General features: G+C 42.9%; 1 protein-coding gene across 2 annotated transcripts in view; it reads left to right on the top strand.

Moving 5' to 3' along the window:
- Nucleotides 1-25,171, top strand: part of CUL1 (cullin 1) — an 88,127-nt gene that overhangs the window by 50,543 nt on the left and 12,413 nt on the right. For both annotated transcript variants that reach the window (XM_052638367.1, XM_052638368.1), the window contains exons 3-10: nt 5,169-5,343; nt 7,041-7,208; nt 10,326-10,376; nt 10,589-10,679; nt 11,413-11,576; nt 14,959-15,121; nt 15,994-16,124; nt 24,961-25,068. In XM_052638367.1, coding sequence (XP_052494327.1) covers nt 5,169-5,343; nt 7,041-7,208; nt 10,326-10,376; nt 10,589-10,679; nt 11,413-11,576; nt 14,959-15,121; nt 15,994-16,124; nt 24,961-25,068 — 1,051 coding nt within the window. The remainder of the gene's footprint in view (nt 1-5,168; nt 5,344-7,040; nt 7,209-10,325; nt 10,377-10,588; nt 10,680-11,412; nt 11,577-14,958; nt 15,122-15,993; nt 16,125-24,960; nt 25,069-25,171) is intronic.

The raw sequence follows: 25,171 nt of genomic DNA on the forward strand, positions 1-25,171 counted from the left end.
TTTAAAAAAAGTTTAAGTGAGAGTCTTGGTCCACATGAGCAAGTCAGCATATAGACCAAACAGCAGAACTGGAGCCTCAGGAACTACCAACAGAAGGGCCTTTAGAGAGCACTTCCAAGTGTATTGAAAACAATTAGTGATAAAAGAGTCCAGAATATAAAGGGACAAAGCACTATGGAAATAAGACATCATTTTAAAGAAGTGGGGAACTTCTGCAAATGTAAAATAAAGTTATTAAAGATAGATTTTTCATTGTTGAAAGAAAATCACCTAACCCAATGTGATAGGTAGATCAAGAAAAATTATAAAAGTTTGAACAAAGATAAAGTGATGGATGTAACGGACATAAATTGAGATATGGAGCTAAAATAAAAATGGTCAACATACATGTGGTTGTGAAACCTCCAGGAAATAATTGCACGTAGCTCAGAAATGTTTGAAGAGGAAATAACCCAAGAATTTACCAGAATTGGTGAAAGCTAAATACTGTGCGTGTCAGATTTTAAGGCCCTGTCACAAGCGTATGGATACGATGTGCAACTCTAGCATAAGAAAAGAGCCACCGCAGAATAAAGAAGCTAGTGATCCAGTACAGGGGAAAGTGGAGGAAAGGAGAAGCTTAGAGAACAATGATGAAAACAGGAAATGCAAGACAGGATGGTAGAGATTAATCTGTATATCAGTATAAAAACAGTATATGTTTAAAACCACGTCCTGGGTGTTCATTGGAGGGACTGATGTTGAAGCTGAAACTCCAATACTTTGGTCACCTGATATGTAGAGCTGACTCATTTGAAAAGACCCTGATGCTGGGAAGGATTGGGGGCAGGAGGAGAAGGGGACAACGGAGGATGAGGTGGTTGGATGGCATCACTGACTCAATGGACATGGGTTTGGGTGGACTCCAGGACTTGGTGAGGGACAGGGAGGCCTGGCGTGCTGTGGTTCACGGGGTCGCAGAGAGTCAGACAGGACTGAGCTGAGTGACTGAAGAAACAGTTTCTTTTTTAAAGGTAAATTTTACTGTGGTGATTTGCAGTAGATAAACCAAAACATAGATACATAAAAGTTGAAAATAAAGAGGTGGAATACAGGTACTTGAGAGAAATGCTAAGCAAAGACTAGGAAAACCCATATTAACATCAGATATGATAGATTCGTAAGACCCTGTTGTTAAGAATAAATGTGGTTCCTTCCTAATGATAAAAAGAACAAGTCACTAGTAATATAATTCCAATTTTGTATGCTTATTAACAGGACCTCAAAATATATGACAAATATTTTAGAGAATTATGAGACTTAATTGGCAAGTCCATAACTGAATAGAGGGATTTCAGTAAAATTTTCTCAGTAATTAATAAACAGACAAGTCATTGACAATATAGATGATTGGAAAAACAAAACTGACCAGCTTGCTGTAACAAGCTGTTGTGTCCAAGTTAGAGAGTGAACATTTTCTCAAGCGTGTGTAAAGCAAATCATCACGTGTTCACCTATAAATAAGTCTCATCATATTTTAAAGAAACCACCCAAAAGGTAACATTCTCTGATTAATTTTAGCATGAAATTAAGTTTTTTTTTTTAAGGTTAAAAAAAATACTGTTGAAGTCTAAATTCTAAACTCTGTCAAGATAAGTAGTAATGGAAAAAAATAAATAATAACTGATAAAAGAAAATACCAGACTTAGGTGATACACCCAGAGGGGTGAAGAGCAGAAAGTCTACTTACGGCTTATATTAAAAAGAATGAAGAGGAAAAATGACAGAGCTACTCAGCCAAACACGGATTTATAGAAAGCAAATGTAAAGGAAGGAGTAAGTTTAAAGGACTGGAAATATAAATACAGTGATGAAAATTAATGCATTTTAAACTGGTTCCTTAAAAAGAGTGGACAAGCCTCTGGCAGAATTAAGACTATTTTAAAAGGGGGACCATTAAGTAGGCATTTTTTAAAAAAGAAGACTGAACTGGGCAGTCTACTTAACCTCTTTTGAAATGGACAGTTTTCTAGAAATAGCAATACGTATGGTTGAGAAATGAAAGACCATTTATAATGTCCATTGACATCATTCTAAATGAATGACCATTGAGAAAGACCATTTCTGAACTGTCGGTTATCTATGCAGGGAAATGTGTACTCACTTTTCTTCCTCATGTTGTATACAGTTTTACTCAAGGTGGGTTAGGAACCAGTGTGAAAATCAGATTTAAAAGAAAATACAGTAAAAATCATGGCAAAAATTGGAACCTGCCAAAAGATCATCAGGAGTCTAGCAACAGCAGAAGGGATTAAGTCACTTCAAATCTATACTGCTATACAGTATATTACACATGTGCTGGTCATGTGTGTGCTCAGGCATGTCCCACTCTTTGCAGCCCCATGGACTGTAGCCCTCCAGGCTCCTCTGTCCGTGGGATTCTCCAGGCAAGAACACTGGAGTGGGCTGCCATTCTTCCTCCAGGGCGTGTTCCCGACCCAGGGAGCAAACCTGCCTCTCTCGCATCTCCTGCATTGGCGGGTGGATTCTTTACCACTGCACCGCTAGCTGAAACTATGTTGTCAGAAAGAAATGGCAGAAGCAGATGTACAATTTGTTATAATTTTTTTGTAATATAAAATCTGAAAACATGTAAAATAATTGCATGTATCGTTACATGTTTAGTTAAATGAAACTCGCTCAGTCCTGTCTAGCCCTTTGCAACCCCTGGACTGTACCTGCCAGGCTCCCCTGTCCGTGGGATTCCCCAGGCAAGAATACTGGAGTGGATTGCCATTCCCATCTCCAGGGGATCTTCCCGACCCAGGGATGGAACTCAGGTCTCCTGCATTGCAGGTGGTTTCTTTACCGTCTGAGCCACCAGGGAAGCCCTGTTGTTACATGGTGACGTGTGAACCGTTCATAGCAATGCTAAACATTGGTAGACATTTGCCCTTTAGGGAGGGGGAGGAGGCGTGGGATTGGGGAGGAGCGCATGTCAGTTACACCCTGTTCCAGTCAACCAGAAAGTCGGTGGGGATTCTTGGGCGCTCTGTAAGGTTTGTGCACACTGGGTCATGAGTTTGAGACAGCGGGTTGTATGTTATAACCTGTGATTCTCTATTTGAAGTATTTATTCAAGTGACTTAGTGTTTTATGACATAGTTCTCCTGGAGGAGGGCATGCAGCTCACTCCAGTATTCTTGCCTGTGGTATCCCACGGACAGAGGAGCCTGGCATGTTTTGGTCCATGGGGTTGCAGAGAGTCGGACACGGCTTAGTGACTAACACTTTCACTTCACTTTCTTTGATTACGACTGAGATTGAGGCGTTTCTTAGGTTTTTGGCCTCTAAACTACTAACACATGTTTCTTTCTAGCTTTTGGATTTTCAGTTGGAATCCTTATGTTTCTTTAGAGATGAATTTTTTTCACCCTGTTTTAATTTACCTTAATTTATTAAAAATAGTAAGTTTAAAATAGTTATTACTAAAATAGTTTCAGAATTTCAGATAAAGTCTTTATAGGACTTTGCTTAAAAAGGCCTTCTCCATCAAGAAAATATTTGTATTTGTTTTATGGCTTCTCTTTGTATATTTTAATTCTTAATCTAGTCATATATTTTGGAATATGAAATTTTTGAACCACCCCTTGCTATAATGCCATTTATTCAATAATCTTTATCCACTGACTTGAAATAATCTTTATATAGTAAGTTCTTAAACACACCAGAATATTTGGTTTCATGGTTTTTCTGTCTGAATAAGTATCGGTATCTTAATTTTATCCAAGGTAGTCCCATGCACAGAGAAGCTTGGTAGGCTGCAGTGCCTGGGGTCACAAAGAGTCAGACACGACTTAGCAACTAACACACACAAAGCGCTTGCAGATGAACTGAAACAGGAGTGAAGGTCGTGACAAAACGGCTCGTCTCCACCTGTGTCCACAGTGCGCGCTGTTGCTCCTCTGGGATTGGTCAGCCTTAGGCATCCCTGACTTTTAGCTGCGATAGAGGACTCCATCTCTTGAGCTACTGTGTTTTCTGCTTTTTATTAAATATTTTTCATTTTCAGAATGTCATTCATTTCATTTCAGTCACTCAGTCGTATACGACTCTTTGCGACCCCATGGACTGCAGCATGCTGGGCTTCCCTGTCCATCACCAACTGCCGGAGCTTGCTCAAACTTGTGTCCATGTCAGTGATGCCATCTAACCATCTCATCCTCTGTCATCCCCTTCTCCTCCCGCCTTCAATCTTTCCCAGCATCAGGGTCTTTTCCAGAGAGTCAGTTCTTCACATCAGGTGGCCAAACTATTGGAGTTTCAGCTTCAGCATTAGTTCTTCCAGTGAATATTCAGGGTTGATTTCCTTTAGGATCGTGTGGTTTGATCTTGCAGTCCAAGGGACTCTCAAGAGTCTTCTCCAACACCACAGTTCAAAAGCATCAATTCTTTGGTGCTCAGCTTTCTTCAGAGTCCACAACTCTCACATCCATACATGACTACTGGAAACACCATAGCTTTGACTAGATGGACCTTTGTTGGCAAAGTAATGTCTCTGTTTTTTAATATGTTGTCTAGGTTGGTCGTAGCTTTTCTTCCAAGGAGCAAGTGTCTTTTAATTTCATGGCTGCAATCACCATCTGCAGTGATTTTGGAGCCCCCAAAAATAAAGTCTGTCACTGTTTCCATTGTTTCCCCATCTATTTGCCATGTAGTTTGGTTAAATCCACTTACAAATCATTTTAAAGGTTCTGGGTATTTTTATATTTGTAACATACACTTCTGGAAATATTCATAGCTTAAGCATCATAATAGACTATGGTCATAGCTTTTTGTTTTCCTGAAGTAGATAATTGCTTTTTTTTCACTTTCCACTTTCTCTCTGTACCATTTGCCACTTTTCTTACCTTCTGATCCACTCTGGGGACAGTTTCCCACCAGGTAATGGCATTAGATGATCTGGAAGGTCCAGAATTCTCTTGATGACTTCCTCCAGAAACTTCCATCCTCGTAGCAGGCTGGTTCTTCGCTTGATTGGTGTACAGATGGGATCTTTACTCTGGTTTTATCAGGTTTCCGTTGCCATTTGGAAACACTGACACTGCAGTATCTTGTAAGACGCTCTGTTCGTATTAATGACTGTTGACACTGATGATGCACGTTGATTTCCTTGACTTTTCTCCAAGTCACGTTTATAACTACTGCACGAGTGTTCACCAGTCAAACCAAGCTCGAGGGGCTGGTGTCCCTCCTTCTAAATCGAAAAAGGGGCAGACGCCGGGGGGAGCTCAGTTTGTGGGCCTGGAATTGTACAAACGGCTTAAAGAATTTCTGAAGAATTACTTGACAAATCTTCTTAAGGTAAGATGTTTTACATTTATACTGAACATTTATAATAGAATGCACAAAAATGAAAAGTCGTGAAATAACGATTGTGAGTGAATTTTCCGTTGCTCTTGGCACTGACGTGTCTGTGCCTGAAGAGGTGCTGCTCTCAGGCCGTTTGCCCATTATGAAGATGAACCCTTCTAAGCCACATTCTGTTAACTTCTTAGATTAGAAGTTTCTGATGCCTTTCCCTATAGTAGTACTTTCCTTAAATTACTAACCATTTGGTGTTTGGTGGTTAAAAAGCAATGAACCTATTAATTTAAAGCATATAATTATGAATTCAAGTTATCTATGTGTATTTTGAACCCACTGTAATATTCTGTATTAGGTGTATGAGTGACTAAGGTTATCCAGCCTCTGGTAATCACATTTTTCCAACGTGTTCTGCACACGTGTGTATAGAGATTTTTGATTTACACAAATAATGTCCAAAAAATTCCAGCATGCTCCAAATATGCTTTTCTTAATATATTTTGCAAAGTAACTGGAAACTTCAACATCATTTAACAGAGCAGAGTTGAGTGAGCACAGGCGTGACCAAGACAGTATCTTTTTCTGGTTCCCAGGCAGTCTTGACGAAGCCACTGTGTCCTCCTGGCTCTGATTCGCAACACTTCGTAAAGTGAACACTGGGATTCATTATTCTTTAGTATTGAAATGACGAACAATGTGTTGTGTGGTGAAAGGTGTTGATAGGCCTGCCATCAGCGATATCTTTTTTTTTTTAAATTTTTTAAAAAGGTCATTTGATATCATCCAGAAGAGCTTAGCTTTACATGTTTGGGTTCATCCCTTGTTATTTAAATCTAAATGAACACAAATTTGGTTGTGTCAAGATATGGTCAGGTTTCCATGTGGCTTGTTGGGTCACTTGTGCACCCGTGTGTTTCTGGAGCTTTGTTCAGTCGCTTTTTATTCTGCCAGTTGGAGGGCCTGAGGCTGACAAGTTTGGGGTAGCCCCAGGCCCCGAATTCATGAAGGGGCTGACCACCACCAGCAGCCCCCCCGCCAAGCTCCTGGATTTCTCTTCTCCTGCAGCACATTTTAATGATATTGCAGTTTAATGCCCCATTTTTAAAGGGTAAGATGTCATTTGTAGATGTTATTAATACCTAAGAAAAAATTTCAAGTTAGTTTCCTTTGAATAAAGATTTGTGGTTTAAGTTGTAAAAATTTCAGTAAAAGTAATTTTTATAACTTTTAAGTAAATTTAATGAAGAAAGAAGATACATTTAAAAATGGAATAGTACTGGCCCCATGACCTAAATTGTTAATCGGATATCTTTTTTAACAGAGAAATTACCAAAAAATAAGGGATTTCCTTAACCTGTCCCTATTTATGAATATAAAGGAATTACCCTCATATTCTGCAAGTTCAGTCTTTTACAAATGTATATGCATATTTAATACTGTGAAAAAAGTTCCAGTTTGGGATGAAAGAATTTTTGTTAAAATTCTCTGTAGTCTAACCCTCATGAGCTACATTCTTGTGAGAATTTGTAGTAAATGAGTATGTTTTGTGTATAGAATAATTTAAAGAACCCGTGTATCTAAAACCCCGAGCATCAATGTATGTTAACGCAATAGATTTGTTTCAGTGAACTCTTATCTTTAATTCATCACGTGACAAGTTAGTCATCTTAAAGCTTTAGTTGCCTTGTTTCTAGGACGGAGAAGATTTGATGGATGAGAGTGTACTGAAGTTCTACACTCAGCAATGGGAAGACTACCGGTTTTCAAGCAAAGTGCTGAACGGGATCTGTGCCTACCTCAACAGACATTGGGTTCGCCGCGAATGTGACGAAGGACGGAAGGGAATCTATGAAATCTATTCTGTAAGATTTGACCACACACCTTTCAGATGTGTGTTTTTCTTGGAGACGTTTCCTTTCCAGCAAGGGATATAAGCAGATAGTGAGCAGCTTTCAGACAAGTGAGCTAATTTTCAAAAAATGGCCCTTGGATGTTTTGTGGCAAGACAGGAGAAGTATGAGTAATTGGAAGTTCCAAAATACAGCCTGCATGCTTCTGCAGTTACTGATTTAAAAAGCCGACCCTGGGGCTGAGCCTAGAGCTGTCGCCGTCTTAGCACAGCAAGGCCTGCAGGCAAAGCGGGTCCCCTCCCCGGGACTCGGGCCTCTGTAGTCAGCCCTTGTAGCCTTTAGGGGTCAGGGAAACTGCTTCCAGGAGCAGACTGTGATGTGAACTTCCATCTTGCCCACTCACTTTAGGAAGTAATGTCAGAGTTCAAAAATGGATGGGTTTTTAAAGGACTGCAGGAAAATGAATTCTGAAGAGGCAAAGCCTGAATTGTTAAAACACCTTCATTAGTATGTTTCTTCAGTCAAGGAAGCTTTTTCCAAGGCTCATTGGTTTTCAAAGTGTGGTCCCCAAACCCTCAGCATCATTGTGACCTGGGAACTTGTTAGAAAGGCAAATATTTGGGCCTCAAGCAAGACTTGCTTAACTGGACACTCTGGAGGTGGGACTGGCCAGCGTGTTGTTAGCAGGCTCTCCAGGTGGTTCTGATCCTCGTTCTAGTCTGAGAACCAATTAAGGCAGGACTTAGACCCCCAGATGGAGAAGGCTCCAGTACTCTTGCCTGGAAGATCCCATGGACGGAGGAACCTGGTAGGCTGCAGTCCATGGGGTCGCGGAGAGTCGGACACGACTGAGCGACTTCACTTTCACTTTTCACTTTCATGCATTGGAGAAGGAAATGGCAGCCACTCCAGTGTTCTTGCCTGGAGAATCCCAGGGACGGGGGAGCCTGATGGGCTGCCATCTATGGGGTCGCACAGAGTTGGACACGACTGAAGGGACTTAGCAGCAGCAGCAACAGCAGTAGACCCCCAGAACAGCCTCTCTGTTCATAATGGGCTTGGATACACAGACAGTACCTTTTTTGAATGGTGTTAAAATGTCAATTCTGTTGCATAATGAGATTATCTCCATACCCACGAATGCTGCTGTAATAGCAGTGCTTTGTAGCTTTACAAGTTTAATTAAAAGAAGAACATAATGTGCCATAGATGCATAACAGATTTATCATTTGTATAGCTCAGTTTCTATACCGAACTGTTACCTGCTTCTTAATGATGTTATGTTACATAGCTTTAACAAAGCTTTCTATGTTTAGTGTTGATTTGAGCCTCATGTAGTTTACCTTTTCTGTTTAAAATAACTTCTTGAGACTGAAAATCGTCTGTGGGAATCAGCATGATTTTGATTTCCCCCTGACCGAAAGTACCATGCATGTGCCCTGTAGTAATGTCACAGGCTCCTACAAATCATTACAGTCTTTAAACTTTCTGTATACTGTTTTCAAAATTTGACTGCTTTTTTTTTTTTTTAAAGTTTCAAAATTCATACTTTCTCCATCCTTAAATGCTGTAGTTAGTTTGGAAGTGCACGCTGCAGCCACAGTTCTTAGCAGAGGCCAGTGGACGCCCCTGTCTGGAAACAGTGTTTCCTCTGCGTGCTTTTCCATGAGGCTGTTGAACTCACAGTGCAAATACCAATTGACAAAGCACCGGTTCTCACACAGTGGTCTCTGGTTGCATTTTCCAGAATCTCCAGGAGATGGGGATGCTTTGTCATGAATTACAAAGTTTTCCTTTTTTCCTAATAATTTTTTCTTTTCAGTTACAGAAGGTTGTCGGTTTCCTTTCAAGTCAACCAGAGGACATAAATTAATTTCATTATCCACATATTAAAGTGATGCAGCAAGACTTTCCCCCTGATTCTGTCCCTCTGAACTTCCTCTGGCTTACCTTTGGTCCTGCTCTCTCAATCTTGCCTTTCTTCCTTCAAAACGACCAGTGGTCCAGAGTTAAATCACATCCGCCTTAGGCTGTCTCAAGTTACAAAAATATTGGGAAAAAGTTGCTTTTAAAGGTGTAGTGTCTTCACTAGAAGTTGATGGCCGCACACGGCGTGCTCCCTGCCTCCCTCCTGCACTGAGGAGGCCTGGGGAGTTGGAACAGAGGGTGTGCACCTGGAGAGTGACTTCCCAAACCTTGCCCCCCAGGGGGCATTTCTTCTGAAAAACCAAGACTCTTCCCTTCCCAGCATCTTCTTTGACAGACTAGTTCCTAATTCTGAAATCACCTTTTTATTCTAATAGAAGACTTGGGTATACATTGTTCATATCTTATTAAAGATATTTTCTCTTAAATACTGCTTTCATGCTGCCCTTTTTTTGGTAGAAATTTTTCATTTTGTAAATGAAATTTACATAGAATTTTTTCAGAACTGTACGTATAAACCTAGTTTTATCTGTGGTTAAATTTGGGGAAAAATAAGACTGATAGCATTTATATAAGTTTCTCAGCAGTTTTTGAGTGTTAAATTCTCTTAAGTTTGAATTTAGCTGAATAATACCTCTCTCAACAGTTTAAAAGCCATATATGAATTAATCTTTCCCTTTTGGAGGGGGTGAGCATTTTATAGTAATCGTCTGACATACCCTTTATGAGAAGTTTCAAAAGCTTTTTTAAAAAAAGCATCATATGCACACACATAAGTCAAATGGGAAATTTGAATACTTTATGTATAATAAAGGTTTCTCAGGTGGTGCAATGGTAAAGAGTCCTCCTGCCAATGCAGGAGACACAAGAGACTCAGGTTTGACCCCTGGGTCGGGAAGATCCTCTGGAGTAGGAAGTGGCAACCCATTTCAGTATTCTTGCCTGGAAGATTCTGAGACAGAGGAGCCTGGCAGGCTACAGTCCATGGGGTCACAAAGAGTCAGACACAGTTGAGCACGCAAGAAAAAAGAGAAGTTTTTAACTCAAGAGAATGGCTCTCTGATTTCATCATGACTTTTAAACCAAGTTTATAATTAAAAATATTGATACTTATAATCTGGGATTAAGGCTGTCTCCTACAGCTTTGAAAAAACATAGTAAAAGTATAGCCATTTAATACTGTTGCTTTTTCTTTTCATCCAGCTTGCATTGGTGACTTGGAGAGACTGTCTTTTCAGGCCATTGAATAAACAGGTACCTACTTGTGCGTGTTGTGTTTTCCTTTTAAAACCCCTTCCAGGTGTCATACCTTAACCTTTGTCTTTCTCAGTCCTTTATAATATCCTCAGAGTACCTCTCATCTTGCCTCTGATAGATTTAAATGTGTAAGAGCTATGTAGTAACATAATATTGGTGCATACCATAGTCTATAATCAACATGTCTCTTTCCTATATCTGTTCTAAAGGTAACAAATGCTGTTTTAAAACTTATTGAAAAAGAAAGAAATGGTGAAACTATCAATACAAGACTGATAAGTGGAGTTGTACAGTCTTACGGTAAGCAGTTTCCCTTTAATTCAGTGAAAGCTTTGATATCAGTGGCAGTGATAACAGAGATGCAACAGGTTTGTTTTCAGATAGTGTCATGAAGAACATTGTGAGCATTTACCAGCGCGCTCACAGTTCTCTTCACTATGTTTGATTTTACCCATTATAAAGATTGTTTATCCTCATGCCTTAAGGAGATTTTGATGGACTAGACATTTGACATTTGAATTATTTTCTTTTCTGGTTTCACACTGAATTACTGGATCTATATACCTGTGTAGACTGAAAACTAAGCACTTACGTATGCTTAGACTGTCATTAATGGAGCTGAATGATAACCAGAAATCTGTATCATCTTGAACAACTGCCATTGAGAAGCCAGTAAAGCAACACAGTGTTTTTAAAACTTAAGTAATGTTCTGTTTCTTTGAAAGTTTAAAATTAAGCATTATTATTTTTAAGCTTTAGAAATATTAAGCTGTTCTCTTAATGAACTTGATGAGAACTTTGAAGCATGCCTGGCTGTTGGTCAGAATCACTTGCCTTTGTGTGTCTTGGATTTTTTTTTTTTTAATGCAAAATGTATATAACTACCAGAAAATAAGTTTGCCTTTTGCCCTGCTATTTTATTCTTACCTTTTCAACATAACTTAAACTGAAAGCTACACCTAAAGTAAAATATATATTCCTTAAAATATAACCAAAAATGAAGCAGTTGAAACATAGTTCTGTTTACTTCCAGTGGAGCTGGGACTGAATGAAGATGACGCCTTTGCAAAGGGCCCCACGCTAACAGTGTACAAAGAGTCCTTTGAGTGTCAGTTTCTGGCAGACACAGAAAGATTTTATACCAGAGAGAGCACCGAATTCTTGCAGCAGAACCCGGTTACTGAATATATGAAAAAGGTAAGCTTAAACGTACTTAGAGTAGGCTTAAGTTAAAAGTTCCTGCTGCTCAAGTAAATTACTCTTTTTATGCTTTTATATGCAGCTTCCTTCAAAGTCATTTCTTGGGCACTGTTACCCGGTAGTGTTTGTAGCAGGTGCAAATGGTTTCTCCCCACTCACTAAGGAGCTTGTATAAATTAACTTAATAATCGTGGCTCATGTTCTCCTACTGTGTGGAGGATGTAACTGTTACAGCTGAATGACATACGTGTTTGAACACTCTCTCCTAGAATGTACATGTGTATCTAATGGCAGCCACCGTCTTACATCAGTGAAAAAATAGTATTTGAAGAAACAAATTTTTTATCTGCAAACTTTAAGCTTTTTACTTTTTTGCTTCTGAGATCTCTCCTAAAAATCTATTTAACACAACCTTCCAGTGTGTATTAGAGAAGTCCTTCTGAAAGAACAGGATCGAAATTTTAGATGAGAAGACTGGGGATTGGTCTCTGCATCATAAATCTTCTACATTAAGTGATGTCACAGTACAGTTCTGTGGGAAGTATTCTAACTTCCCTTCTCGGAAATACCGGTGTCCCAGACTTAAGCTCAGAGGAGTGACCTCAGTCAGGGGTCAGCAGACTTTCCATGAAGGGCCAGATGGTAAATACTTTAGACCTCATGCACACGTGGTCTCGTCTGCAACCGTTCAGCTCTGCATTGTGGCACAAAAGCAGCCGTGGCAACATCAAAACCGTGCTCCGGTGCAAGTTTCCTTCCAGCAGAACTTTGCCCCCAGGCAATAGTTTGCCAACCCCTGACCTCGACGGGCAAGGAGACTTCCAGGGGGTCCGGGGCTGCGTGTCGGACACCCGCTTCTCCCTTTAGTCTCTTCACTTGGAGGGCAGAGTCACTACAGAGTCACTTTCTCCATGTGCTGAGACCAGAAGTCAAGGAGAGCAACAGTTCCCCTGTCTAACCACATAAAGTCCTCCTCAATTTGTCCATGACGTTCCTAGAATATTTTCCCATAAGAGATAGTAATTATAAGTGGGCCTTACAAGTCTGAAGTTAAAAGTCCTTGACAGACGAGTCCTTCAAAACCTAACAGAAGTGGAACCCCGCAGAACTATTACACTTGGGAAAGTGATAGTTCTTTGTGTATTTACAAGTTAAGTTAGCTTTCATGTGCCAGTCTGAAAGCTAACCAGCTTATTGAGAGTTGAAACAGCTGCTTGACCAATCAGTTTTAAATCTAAGCACTGATTTTTACAGTGTAGTTTTCATAAACATATCTTTTATTGAACTGTACTATATATGGTAAGTCTTTTAAAACTGTATATGTTTTTTAAAAGTGTGGCCTTTTATCAGGGTACAGATCCACACGTGTGGTTCAGGCCTTTTCATTTCATGGACTTCTTTGTGAATTGCAGTTACCTGCTGTCCACACCGAGGAAGGTGGTAGTGCTTTGGTGCATGGAAATCCGCTTTATAGACGTATGGTTTCAACCCAGTCTGAGCCCTGCCTTCAAGGGAGAATGTGCTACCTGCATCCTGGCCATCTTAAATGGGGTTTCTTGGGTTAACGGTTTGGCCCAAATCTGGTTGGGTCTTAGCAAACATGACAGCCATTCCATTTGAAAAATCCATCATGTAGAGATTCTGTGGGCTTAAAATTAAAATTTAACCGTCTGAACAATGCTACTGTTACTACTAGCTGTAGACTTGCATCTCAAACTGGGCTATGTGTCTAATTGAAAATCCCCACTCCACCATTTACTAAGGGTGACTTTAACCCCCTAGTAAATGGTGGTTAAAGTCTGTTCCTCAGTTTCCTCATCTGTAAAATGGGGATATTTTATCATCGTCATCATCATCATTATTATGTATTATTTGATGTTTGGCCATGAGTATGCATCAAAACCTCCAGTGTATGCCTGATAGTACACAGGATAAAATATGGAACATTTTATTCAATACCTTGAGAAATTATGTTTATATTCGAACACTCTATTAGGAAGTAAAATACAAAACTCATGAACAGTTTTGAGATAAAACATCAACTTTCAAGAACTACTCTCCTTTTAGCAGCTCGTTTAGGCTAGATGTACAGATTCTCTGGGGTCTGTGTTCCTTTTTCTTGCATTGTCCTTCAGAGGAAACAGTTGAGAGTCTGTGGCTTCCCTGCTACTGATGGTGTCGGGGGAACAAGCCTCAGCCATGTTAGTTTCAGTGTATCTTACTCTCTGTCTCTTGTGATTGAGTCTGTGGTGAGCCTCCAAAGAATACTTGACCTTTCTAGGTTTCTAATGTCATTTTTTTAAGTTTTAAAATATATGTTATGAATTTGCTGACTGCTTTTTGATCCATTTTTTCATTTTGTTTTTCCTGTATACTGATGCTAATAGAATTAATAGAGACAGTCTTTGCTTAATTTTATTTAGTCCTTTAGAATTTGTACTCTGATATAATTGTCTGCCAAGTACAGTGGTGATCACAAGCTTATTTACCGTCAAATCAACAAAGAATGTAAATCACTGTCCCTCCTAAAACCTAATGACTTCATACCCAGGAGTTTGGGTTTTTTGGTTTCCCTGGTCATGACACTTTAATGAAGTCTGTGAAATGTGGAGAATGGCATTATGTCTGAAAAAAAACAATGTACATACCTTAATTTGAAAATGCTTTATTGCTAAATTATGCCAAAACAATTACAATAGCAACATCAAAGATCACTGACCAAGGGTCAGCTTAACAAATAATAATAATGAAAAAAGTTTAAATACTTTGAAAATAACTGAAATGCAGCACAGACACACAGAGTGAGCACCTGTTCTTGGAAAAATGGTGCTGACAGCCTTGCACAACTAGGGTCACCACAGACCTTCAGTTCCTATTTAAAAGCAAAAACCAGTGCCAAAGCACAGTGAAAGGAGGCTGGCCTGGGGTCGGTAGTCCTCCCTTGTTCACGGTTTCAGTCACCCACAGTCAGCCTCTCTCTGACAATATGGAACTGAGAAGTTCCAGAAATAAACAGACTGTAAGTCTTAAATTGCAGAGTATCGATAAGGGTATTACCCTCAAAAGTGTGAAACAGCACGTATCTGTAGGAAGGAGATTGATATAAAGACATTCGGATGGTTAATCATGATAACCTCGTTGAAGTCATTTGAACAGGACTTGGAAACAAAGATACAGGTTACAGAGGAAGTGGTGCGCACCGGGGACCGGTTACTGTGGTTAGCATTCCCTCCCCACCCCAGCCTGAGTCAAAGGACCCCTTCCCTCCTCTTGTTTTCTTCCTCATACTAGGTAGGGCAGGATTGTGAGTTGAATTTGTCATTGGTTTTGTTTTAAAAAGACGCAAGTCCAAACTGTTGACCTGAGCTCACTCCCGCAGGCGGAGGCTCGTCTGCTGGAGGAGCAGCGCAGGGTCCAGGTGTACCTTCACGAGAGCACGCAGGACGAGCTCGCCAGGAAGTGCGAGCAGGTGCTCATCGAGAAGCACCTGGAGATCTTCCACACAGAGTTCCAGAACCTGCTGGACGCCGACAAAAACGAGGGTGAGCCGCGGAGATTCGGAGTGCGTGGATGTTGATTACGATCTGTGATCATGAAGTTGTATGAAGGTCTAGACTCAGAGTTAGCGCTACCACACCAGCCATTCTTTAAGAGGGCTGTGTGTGTGTGTACCTTGCGGTGTGTTGATCTCAGATCTCTGTAGCGTGTTTTGGATGTGACTTTTTAGGAAGAACATCTTTTCAGTTTGATGTGGAGTCTTGACTTCTTCCATACACTTTCGCATCCAGTGATGCTACCACTGTTTTGTGCATGTGAGTGTGTGACTTTTATGCTGAAAATTCTTAGAGATGAGAAGGCTGCTGTTTTGCGAAAGTATTTCCCTTACCCCTTCCTTGTTTTCCTGGGACATGTGAGGAGCTCAGTAAAAGACTGGTGTTTAGACACAGGACTTTTCTTCTTTGGTGCTCATAAATCAGCCATGTGCCATGCATATATTAAGAGAAGAATGTGGGGGCCCTTTTGTGGCTGAATTGTTTGTATAGTTGAGATGGATGTTCATAAATACTCCTTAAATTTATTCATTTTTGTAAATAATATTTGAGTGCCTATTATGTATTAGGCATAATCAGTTTCTCAATCTTGAAGCATCACCTGTAGTTCCTGTTCATCTTTTTTCTGTTATATCAGTGGTTTCTCCTGGCAAGGGGGAAATACGCTTTCATAATCACCTGATTTCATTGTTACTTTTGGCTAAATATAAAATATTTGTGTACAATTAAGTGCAATTGATTATTAGGTCTAAAAACACGGTGGTTTTATTTCACTGCACCTTTCATCTCTATAAATACGTATTTAGTGGGATGGATTTGCAAAGTTTGTTTTGATGCATAAAGGTGGCACCTTCTTCTTTCAGATTTGGGTCGCATGTATAATCTTGTATCTAGAATCCAAGATGGCCTGGGAGAATTGAAAAAACTCCTGGAGACACACATTCATAATCAGGGTCTTGCAGCAATTGAAAAGTGTGGAGAAGCTGCATTAAATGTAAGTACTGTTCAGCTGAACACGGGTCGGGCCTAACCATTCCTGCGCGTGTACTGCAGGCGGGTGTCCTGTCTGTACCCACAGGTCTAGGGGGTAAGACTTTCACTGGACTCGTATAGAGAATTGGCTATTGGCTCTTTAGAGTAGGATTTTCACAAGCATCTTTGTTTAGTAAATAGCTCCATTAATTTGCCTCTGGCACTTCTTAGGCATTAAGGATGTTATTTCTTGATATTTTTTTTTCCTTTCATTGTTTGTCAAAATTAACATTCCTTGCACTAGAAGAGAGAAGATGATTCCATAGAAAGAACAGGCTGAAGCCTCCTAGAGACCTGGCTCCAGCACCGTGGGCCACAGGCTGCCCCATGCAGGAACTTTGGTCTGAGTACCGCCCTCCAGTTGGAGACCGCAGGGCTGTTTGCCTTGGAAAGGCCCTTAGTTGTATGGCATTTCTCCTACAACCCCCATCCCCACTGCTGCCCCCCCTCCAGGAGGCACCAGAATATTTCTGCTGCATTTTCTATGATTCAGTTGCTGATTTTACATAGGAAGTATTGCATGTTTCTGAGAGACAGGTAAGTTGTCTTCAGGTTTGTCCCTGCTGTGTGCTTAAATTTCAGTCGTGTTTGGGACAGCTAACGGAGAAGAAAAGCTTCTAGAACACAGCTGGTTCTTCTGCCTGAGTCCAAAAACTTTTTGTCCCTGATTTTACTGTGTTTGGTGTAAAGTATTTCGAGTCTGTTTTCCTGTTATCTTTGGGGGCTCCCTTTTCCACTTTTCATTATGGGGCTCACTGCATCACTTGTTGCGACATCTGTGGATTATCAGAGGGAAGAATGTAAACACACCTTAGAGTTTTATAAAATAATACACTTTATACTTAGCAGACGGCAGAGTTCAGGCTTGGTGGTGGGTGCTGTGGAAAGTCTCCAGGTTTCAGGGTGAGGTCCCAGCAGTGCCGTGGGGCCCCTGCCCACAGCCCCCGGGGATGGTCCGTCCGGGCTCAGATCCAGCTCTGTTGTTCACTAACCACTGACCGCATTGCTCACTCGCTTGTCCTGTCTGTGGCAGTTAGGAAGAAAGACTAATGATGGTGACCACCTTCTAGAGGTTTTGTGAATAAAGAATACTTAATGCTTGTAAAGGGCTTCTTACATGAAAGTACGCAGTGCTCAGCAGTGAGGATTGCAGTTTTTCTCAGGTATCCAGTCCTGTTTAATTTTTTTTAATTATGTAAAAATTATATGATTTTTCTTATGTCCAAACTCTGAATATTCTTTGTTGAAAAGTCTGACGCACAGACACAGGTACACACATATGCACGTGTGGACGTACGTGAGACTCGAAAGGGGCCACCTTGATGAAGATATCTTTTCAATAACGTAAGGTTTTCCCAATTGTTAATTCAAAGCCCATTTGGCCAGAAAGGCAGGGGTAGCCATCCATTTGGCTGGAAAACATGTTTTACTGCTAATAAATCTGATGTAGGCTGAAATTTTTACAGGTTTTAAGTTTGTGATGTGATTCGAATAATATTTATGTGTTACAAACATCAGAATGGCCTTAAGAATTTTCTGAAGGCATATTTTTCATAGTTAAATGGATTTGAGAATCACATGTGTTCCTGGGTAACTGGTGCCCAGGGAATTCCCCTCGTGGGGTCCCCCTTGCTTCACCCAAATGGGAACTGGCAGTCCTCTCCCTGTGAAGTGTGGCTGAAAGCCTGAACATACATGCTGCTTTTTAGACGCGCTGTGTCTTGTAACTGCCACGCCCCCAGGCCAGGGAACGCTCGAGAACAAGGCTGGGGATCAGGGCTCCTCTCGGGGGACGAGGGCTTCAGGCCCACCTGCCATCACGGGAGATTCCAGCGGAGGATGAGAGCTGTTGGCCTTCAGAGGCTGGTGACTGAGGACAGGCGTGCCCAGCCACGCCGCCCGCGCCGTCGGCATGCCTCACGGAGGCTCCCGGAGGATGTCAAAACCTTGTGCACCAAGGACTCTTCAGTGATGGGTTTAAACTGCTTTAGAGCTGAACAGATAATTGTTTTAATAGGCAAGTTTTTTTCACTGGCAAGTCACCCCACGTCTGGTCTCTGGACAGAAGGGAGAGAGTGGACGGCAGGGTCAGCCAGCACATTCCATGCTGCGCTTAGGGAGACAGGCTAGAGCCCAACATGTGTGCTCAGCCGCTGGCCGTGTAGTGACGGTTTGTAGGAGAATGGTCAGATACAGGAGGAGACTTGAGGGGAGCAGCCTGGAAGCAGAGCCCGCACCTTCAGGTTCGTTTACAAAGACCGAAGCCCACGGCGTGGCCGGCTGCGTTCTTAGTTTTATCTACCACAGCAACCAGATACGTGATGGTGGCTGGTGCTATAACTCAAAGGCCCCATGTATGCTGCAGAGAAAATTGAAGTTGTTTTCATTGATTCCGCAAGGATCTGTGGCCTGGCTCTGAGCCTGGGTTCCCATGTGAAGTGCCGAACCTCTGTGCTGCCCTCGGGTCTCAGCTTTCCTTCTCAGACCTCCATGCCCTCCTCCTCCTACTCCAGTGACTGGATGGCGGGTCTGTTTTGAAACCTCATGTCTTCCCTCCTCCGTCCTTAGCTCAGCGGGGCAGCTGTGGGCTCAGTGCCCCTGCCCTCCCCTTCGCCCCCAGCAGCATTCGTCCCCTGAGATGGAGTCATTCCCTAGTGAGTCTGGACCAGCCGTGGGTCTTCACACCACCATACACGTGCCGTGCTGGATCTGCCTGGTTCTCCTCTCCTCCTAGATGTATGCCTTCTTTCTCCCCTGTATATTACACACCTTCATCTTCCAATACCCTCAAATGCCATTCTTTCCCCAAAGCCTTTCTCGACCACTCCTTGGAACCAGCATCGTGTTGGACTGTTGACACGGCATTCACACTCCTTACATTTTGCTTGTCTGTGTAAATGTCTCCTGCAGAGCTGGCTTTATCCACCGTCGTGCCCTCAGCCCAGCTCCGTGCCTCACACAGAACAGGGTCTCGGTGCACTTGGGTCTTTGTGATGCTCCTCTCTGTCTCCAGCAGGATTCAGGGGGCTTACACAGTGCGTTAACAGGCGGTAAGACAAATGAGACAGCAGCAAAGTAAGGGCTGCAGACACAAGCGAAGCTGAGTGCAGAATAGTGAGTGGCACTCAGAATGCATGCAGTGAGGTGGTGAAGTCTGGTCTCTTGACAGAGGTGGGTCACAAATTTGCCTCCAGTGTTTTCCATCAGTACAGAAAGCCTGCTGGAAAAGACAGGTGGCTGTACTATGATGTACGGTCAGCTCCTTGATTCACACCGATCATAAGGAACAAGCCCTCAGCTCTGAGGAATGACTCTTATCGGCATTCAAAACTGATAATACCTTTCCTAATGGCCCGTCTAAAGTGAACGCCAGCCATGTGGAAAGTCATCCACATACAACGTAAATACAAAGTAAAACTATATCAGGTCATTGGATGGCTTTGTAATTTCCCCTGACACCAAAGTTTCACAGCAGAATGGAGTTCAGGGAAGGAGTCCGTGCAGACCTGTGAGCACTTGCTAGTGAGCACTTGATGATACAGGTGGTTTCATGCTGAATTTTTAATTAGCACTCTGTTCTGCAGCAATCTGGGCGCTATTGTTCTCTACAAAGAAGGCGTCATAAATCAGGTATAGAGAATGTTTCGTTACTGTCTTCAGGGCAGAAATGGCAACAGATAAGCACAAAGTCCTCTTTGAAACTGTATCTTGACTGAGTGACTTCAGTCTAACTGGACCTGAAATGTAACCTAGCAAGAGTGGGCTTGTAGATACTTTGATGTCCAGCGGGACTGTTGGTCTAACAGTGGGAGGCTGGGCTGTGACCTGGACTGGGGCACAAAGTTGTCAACATTTATTTGCAGGTTTGGGGGGGCGGAGAGGGGAGGGGGGGTAGCGTTCTCCTGAGATGAAAAGGCATTTTCAGGAGTGGCGCGGGGCTGCTGGCTCCAGGATCGGGAGTGACGGTGCTTGTAAGAGGAGCACTTAAAATGGAGAATTTTAGAGACGGACATGAAATCAGGGCGCTCTGACAAGCATGTTTTCAGCATAAGACTAAGGAGTGAGCCTGAGGCCATATATCAGACTTGTAAAAACAGTTCTATGGTTTGGGTTGAGAAGTTGGCTTAGGTGTAATTATAAGAACCGAATTGTGTACGAACTTACCCTGGAATAAACAGAGTAACATGGTGCTGGGTGCTTCTGGCAGATGGAGGGTTAAGTGATATATCCAAGATTCCCTTTCTCTCTGGAGTAAAATCCCAAATATAAACTTAGTTCTGACTCAGTCTTCCTGTGGATGGTGAGAGAAGAGAATGATCCTCTCAGAGCCACACCTGCTCGGGAGCCTTGCATGGGGAGCGTGGTGTAGCTCCGTCTGGTCCAGGGGATGGAGCACTCAGCCTCAGCCAGGTCTTCCCAGAGTACAGAGTGGGTGGGAGAAGGTCCTCAACCAGCACTGCTGAACGCTGGGTGATGGATCATGGTGTCAGATTTTACTATTTCTCATTTTGAATATGTTGAACATTTTCCGTAATAAAACTTAAACAGAAAGAAAAAAAGAAATGCACTAGTTTTGATGCAGTTGATGTGGGAAAAGAGAGGGGACTGAGGAGCTGTTTTAGGATAAAAGGAAACAGTTTTATACAGTAAGTCCACCTGATCCTTTTAATTACAGAGAACTGATAACATGGTGGCAATGCAGATTGGTCCAGAAATCATGCAGGTAAATTGTCCACTCTGTCTTGCCATGAGATGAAGAGAACAACCTTTTTCTCTGGAAAAAAAACCACAAATAAATGTCCATTTTTAGTCTGTGATCACTAGGCTTTGAGGAGATTCACTGTGTCCTTCGTGTAACGAGGAAGCTCCCTTCTCTCCTCCACCTGTAGGGGGAAACCTCAGTCGTTTCTTCCATAGGCACACCCATCAAGGAGCCTCCTCTTACCCAAATCCCCCACACCAATCTCAATTCTGGCTTAGCCTTGCTGTGCGCCCGCCCACCCTGAAGAGGCGGCGCCTGATTCCCAGCCCAGTCAGAGGAGACCGTGAACTTCTCTGGGTGTTTGAGCTCATACCTGGCAAGGGGGGGCAGCCTGAGCAGCACCCCACGAGGATGCTGACCATCGTGTGATGGGGGAGGCCTTGCTCTCCAGGGTTCAGGAAGGTTCTCAGAAAATACTGGTGACGAGTCCAAGATTGGCAGCTGGGATCCTACACGGAGCCCCCAAGAGGTCTGCTGGGACAGGAAGCGGGGACGGGGCAGGTAAACCTGAGAGGACGGCCTGGACTGGCCAGACCAGGGAGACCCCGAAGGCTAGGAGTGAACGCCTTAATTCCAAGGACAAGAAGAAACCAGGTTAGGCTGTATAAGAAGCCTGAAACTGACAATATGATTTTCTTTTCTCCTTTTTTTTTTTAAAAAATGAAATTGCTACCATGTGAAAAATGGATTAAAAGGAAGAACTGTTAGCATACCAGTTAGGTTTGTTAAGAGTGGCTCAGATAGAAATGACACGGCTGGTGATGGGGACGCAGAGAAGGAACGAGGCAGTTAGACTCTGTAACAGGCAGGGTTCATGTCGGATGATTGTTGAAGCTGGACAGTGAATACAGGGGGCAAGTTTTACGGTCCTTTGTGATTTTGAATATATCTGAATCTTTCCTACAATAAAATGTTGACAGAAAAGAAATGTAAATAGCAGTGCAGAGGGCGGCAGAACCATGGGGTGGTCAGGCCGACTCTGACGCAGAGTTCAGGAATCCCCCTGTGTCCAGGGCAGGTTGTGTGAGCCGAGTGGGGACATCTGGTCTGGAGAGGAATGTGCCAGCCACGGGCAGAAGATGCCCATCACGTAGGAGTTGGATGAGGTCCCCTCACCCCACCCCCCGCCCCCTGGGACCAGCCTGAGCAGTGTCGTGTTTCTTACATGCAGAGACCTCTTGCATAATAAGAGTAATCACGCAGATTGCTAAGTACTCCATTCTTTTTTTTTTTTTTTTTTTTGACATCCAAAATTCGCATCTACATGTTCTTAAAAAAGCATGCATTTTATCCAGCTGGCCGGAAAAAAAAGCATGCATTTTTTCCTCTGCCCTCACCTCTCTTGCTTTTGTGACCCTGCCATCTGGGGCCCTCGGAAACAGCTCCTGCACATCACCGTTTACCTCCCGGTTGCTTTTGAACGTTTTCTCCGCCGTTTGACATTGCCGATGGACATTGCCGATGGCTCCTTCCTCAGACTCCCTCCTCTGTGCTACTCCTGTGTGTCCCTGTCTCCGTCTGCTCTTGGCAGCTCCGAGGTGGCTTCTCTCAGGATCTCAGAAGCTAATTCAGGTCTCCAGGGCTCAGCGCCTAAGCACAGTCTTCCCTCAGGAGGTTCCATCCACACCCTCGCTTCTCACCAGCCAGACTCCCGGCTGGGTCTTCTCCTGTTAGCCGAAAGGATCTGGAATTGGAGTCTGAAGGTTTCTGTTCCCTTAGAGAAGGTCTGTCTTTCCATGGGGAATTCATACCTGGCATTTCTTGGGACTTTTATGTTTTTTCCAAATCCTGGATCTGAGAAAAATCGGTCAAGAAGTGAAGACAGGGGAGAGCGTGTAGTTCTCTCGCAAACATAATGGTCAACATAGAGGCGCTGCTGGTTCAGAGGACTCCATCGAGGTGGGAACTCCGAGCTTCAGGCCGTCTCTGGGAACCAGGCTGAGACAGAGGGGCAGTCCAGTGGGGCAGCCTTCCTCCTGGGCAGTGCCCAGTTATAAATGTGTGTGTGTCGTCCTCGGCTCCTAAGAGGCAGTCCTTCTTGCAAGCGAAGCAAATATTAATCTGTTCATATTCATAATACACTTTATATCAATCCTGTGAGTGATGTTGCAAGAAACAGCAAGGTTTGGAAGCAAATTAAGTCCTTAAATTGGCAGTTTTGATATGTGATTCTTTTTAATGCTGCTAATAATCTTACTGTGTGATAGTGTTGGCATTTTCCAGTGTTTGGGTACTTGTTGGAGGTGAAAGCTCTTTGTAAATACTTTGAAAGAACCAATGCCAAGAGGAAAACAGTATGAATGATGAGAAATAATTTGACATGAAATCAGAAAACAATCTAAAATCTGAATTGGCAAAAGCAGTATCAATTTCAATGGCAAAACCAAAATTAAGTCAAGCGGACAGTATTTTCATTGTTAAGAAAAAAAGAAATGAGTTTATATGAAGTAAGATGTGTGCTGAGGGACAGGTATTTTTGGATGCAGGCTTAGGAATCAGATTATTAATAGAGAATGCAAGAACTTCTACACCTGGAATCATTCTCCGGAAACTAAGAGCAGGATTGTACAATGGGACAGTTAATGCTGTGTGTGTGTGTGTGTGTGTGTGTGTGTGTTTTCTAAGTTTTAAGATAGAAAAATTTTTAAACATTAAATATATGTGGCATCCGCTTTCAATATTTTAAGTGATTTTTATTTGGCAGTTTTTTGTGTTAAGTTCCCTTTTAACATTTTATCAAATGTCTGCCCAGTAGAGACCACTTTACATGTCACTGAAATGAAAATCTTGTCACAGTACTTTTATGCATAATAATAACAGGCCTGGCATGTTTATTATATCTTTAATAACAGAAAACCTCTGAACCTCCTGGTATAACCCTATCACAGAAGAATGATTTAATGGTGACCCAAGATCAACTCAGGTGTCACAGAAACGCAGAGTAATTGGAATTGGGGGAGTTGTGGTTTCTCCTTCCTGAACCGGAGGAGAAATACTCATCAGGAATTGGGGCACGCTGGCAGACCGTTGACACCTCCCGTCAGTGACGTGCTGGCCAGGGAGCCCTGCGCTCGTGCTGAGCCCCGCGTCCAGCAGCACCGCCTAGGCTCCGCCTGTCTGCCTGACCTCTCCCTGGGCCTTTTCCTCTCTGAGACTCTCAGGAGCAGGCTGCCCACATCAGGCTGGCCAGGTGCCCGCCCTGGACTTTGTTTCTTCGTCTCTAAGGGGGAGGCCAACAGCCCTGACCCCACAGTGTGACGGGTCAGGCCTGCAAGCTCAATCTGCCCTCTGACACGCAGCCAGCCCTCGGGTTGGCCACTCTGGTCTTCGTATGACCCCAGACTGTCCCCTCCGGCCCGTCTTTCCTGCCTGCCTTCTGCAGCACTCCCGAAACCTCCCCTGAGGCTGGTTCTCACATCTCCTTTCTATTCTGTCCAAAGAGTCCCAGTGGCCACCTCGCCGATCACCTGGTGCTCTACGGTCTCCCGGCCTGGCCTTTCCCACCCTAGCTCTCTACTTGTCCTCATCCATCTTCAGATTTCCCGGGTGTACTAGTCAGACCCTCACTGCCACGTGTGACCCACCCTTGCCCTTGCCCACATGTCCTGAGATCGCAAACCTACATTATTTTTGCATTGCCTGCTCAGCTAAGTTCTAAGTAACTTATTGACTGGTTTCCCCAGCCAAGACAAAGTCCAAAATATGAAATTTTCAACAGCAAAAGTAGACAAAGCAAAGCTGTCACTTGGAAAGTTTGTTTTGTGTGGTTCCTTTGAGTTTTCAAATAATTTGAAAAACCACTTTTTCATGTAGCTCGGAATTAGTATTTCGAGTACAGAGAATATATTTTCTTTTATTATATCTATAAGCAGAATATCCTATGTGTTTTGATGATGGGATGTGAACTGTTTCTTGATCTTCTTTGTTAGCATCTTTGAAGAAGGAAGCAGATCTTTTGGAATATTTTCCAGTAGCATGTGAGTATACAGTCTAGTCCCCAGGAAACAACTCGTGTCTGTTTTTCCCTCTCCCCAAGGACCCCAAAATGTATGTACAGACAGTGTTGGATGTTCATAAAAAATACAACGCCCTGGTGATGTCGGCATTCAACAATGATGCTGGCTTCGTGGCCGCGCTGGACAAGGTGGGTATGCTGACCTGTGGCTCCGTGCGGGACCGAGCGGACGGCCCGCGGGCCTCTGACTGTGTGTCTGTGGCCCGCGGGCCTCTGACTGTGTGTCTGTGGC

Source organism: Budorcas taxicolor, chromosome 4 (genome assembly GCF_023091745.1).
Source record: "Budorcas taxicolor isolate Tak-1 chromosome 4, Takin1.1, whole genome shotgun sequence".
Classification (NCBI taxonomy): Eukaryota; Metazoa; Chordata; class Mammalia; order Artiodactyla; family Bovidae; genus Budorcas; species Budorcas taxicolor.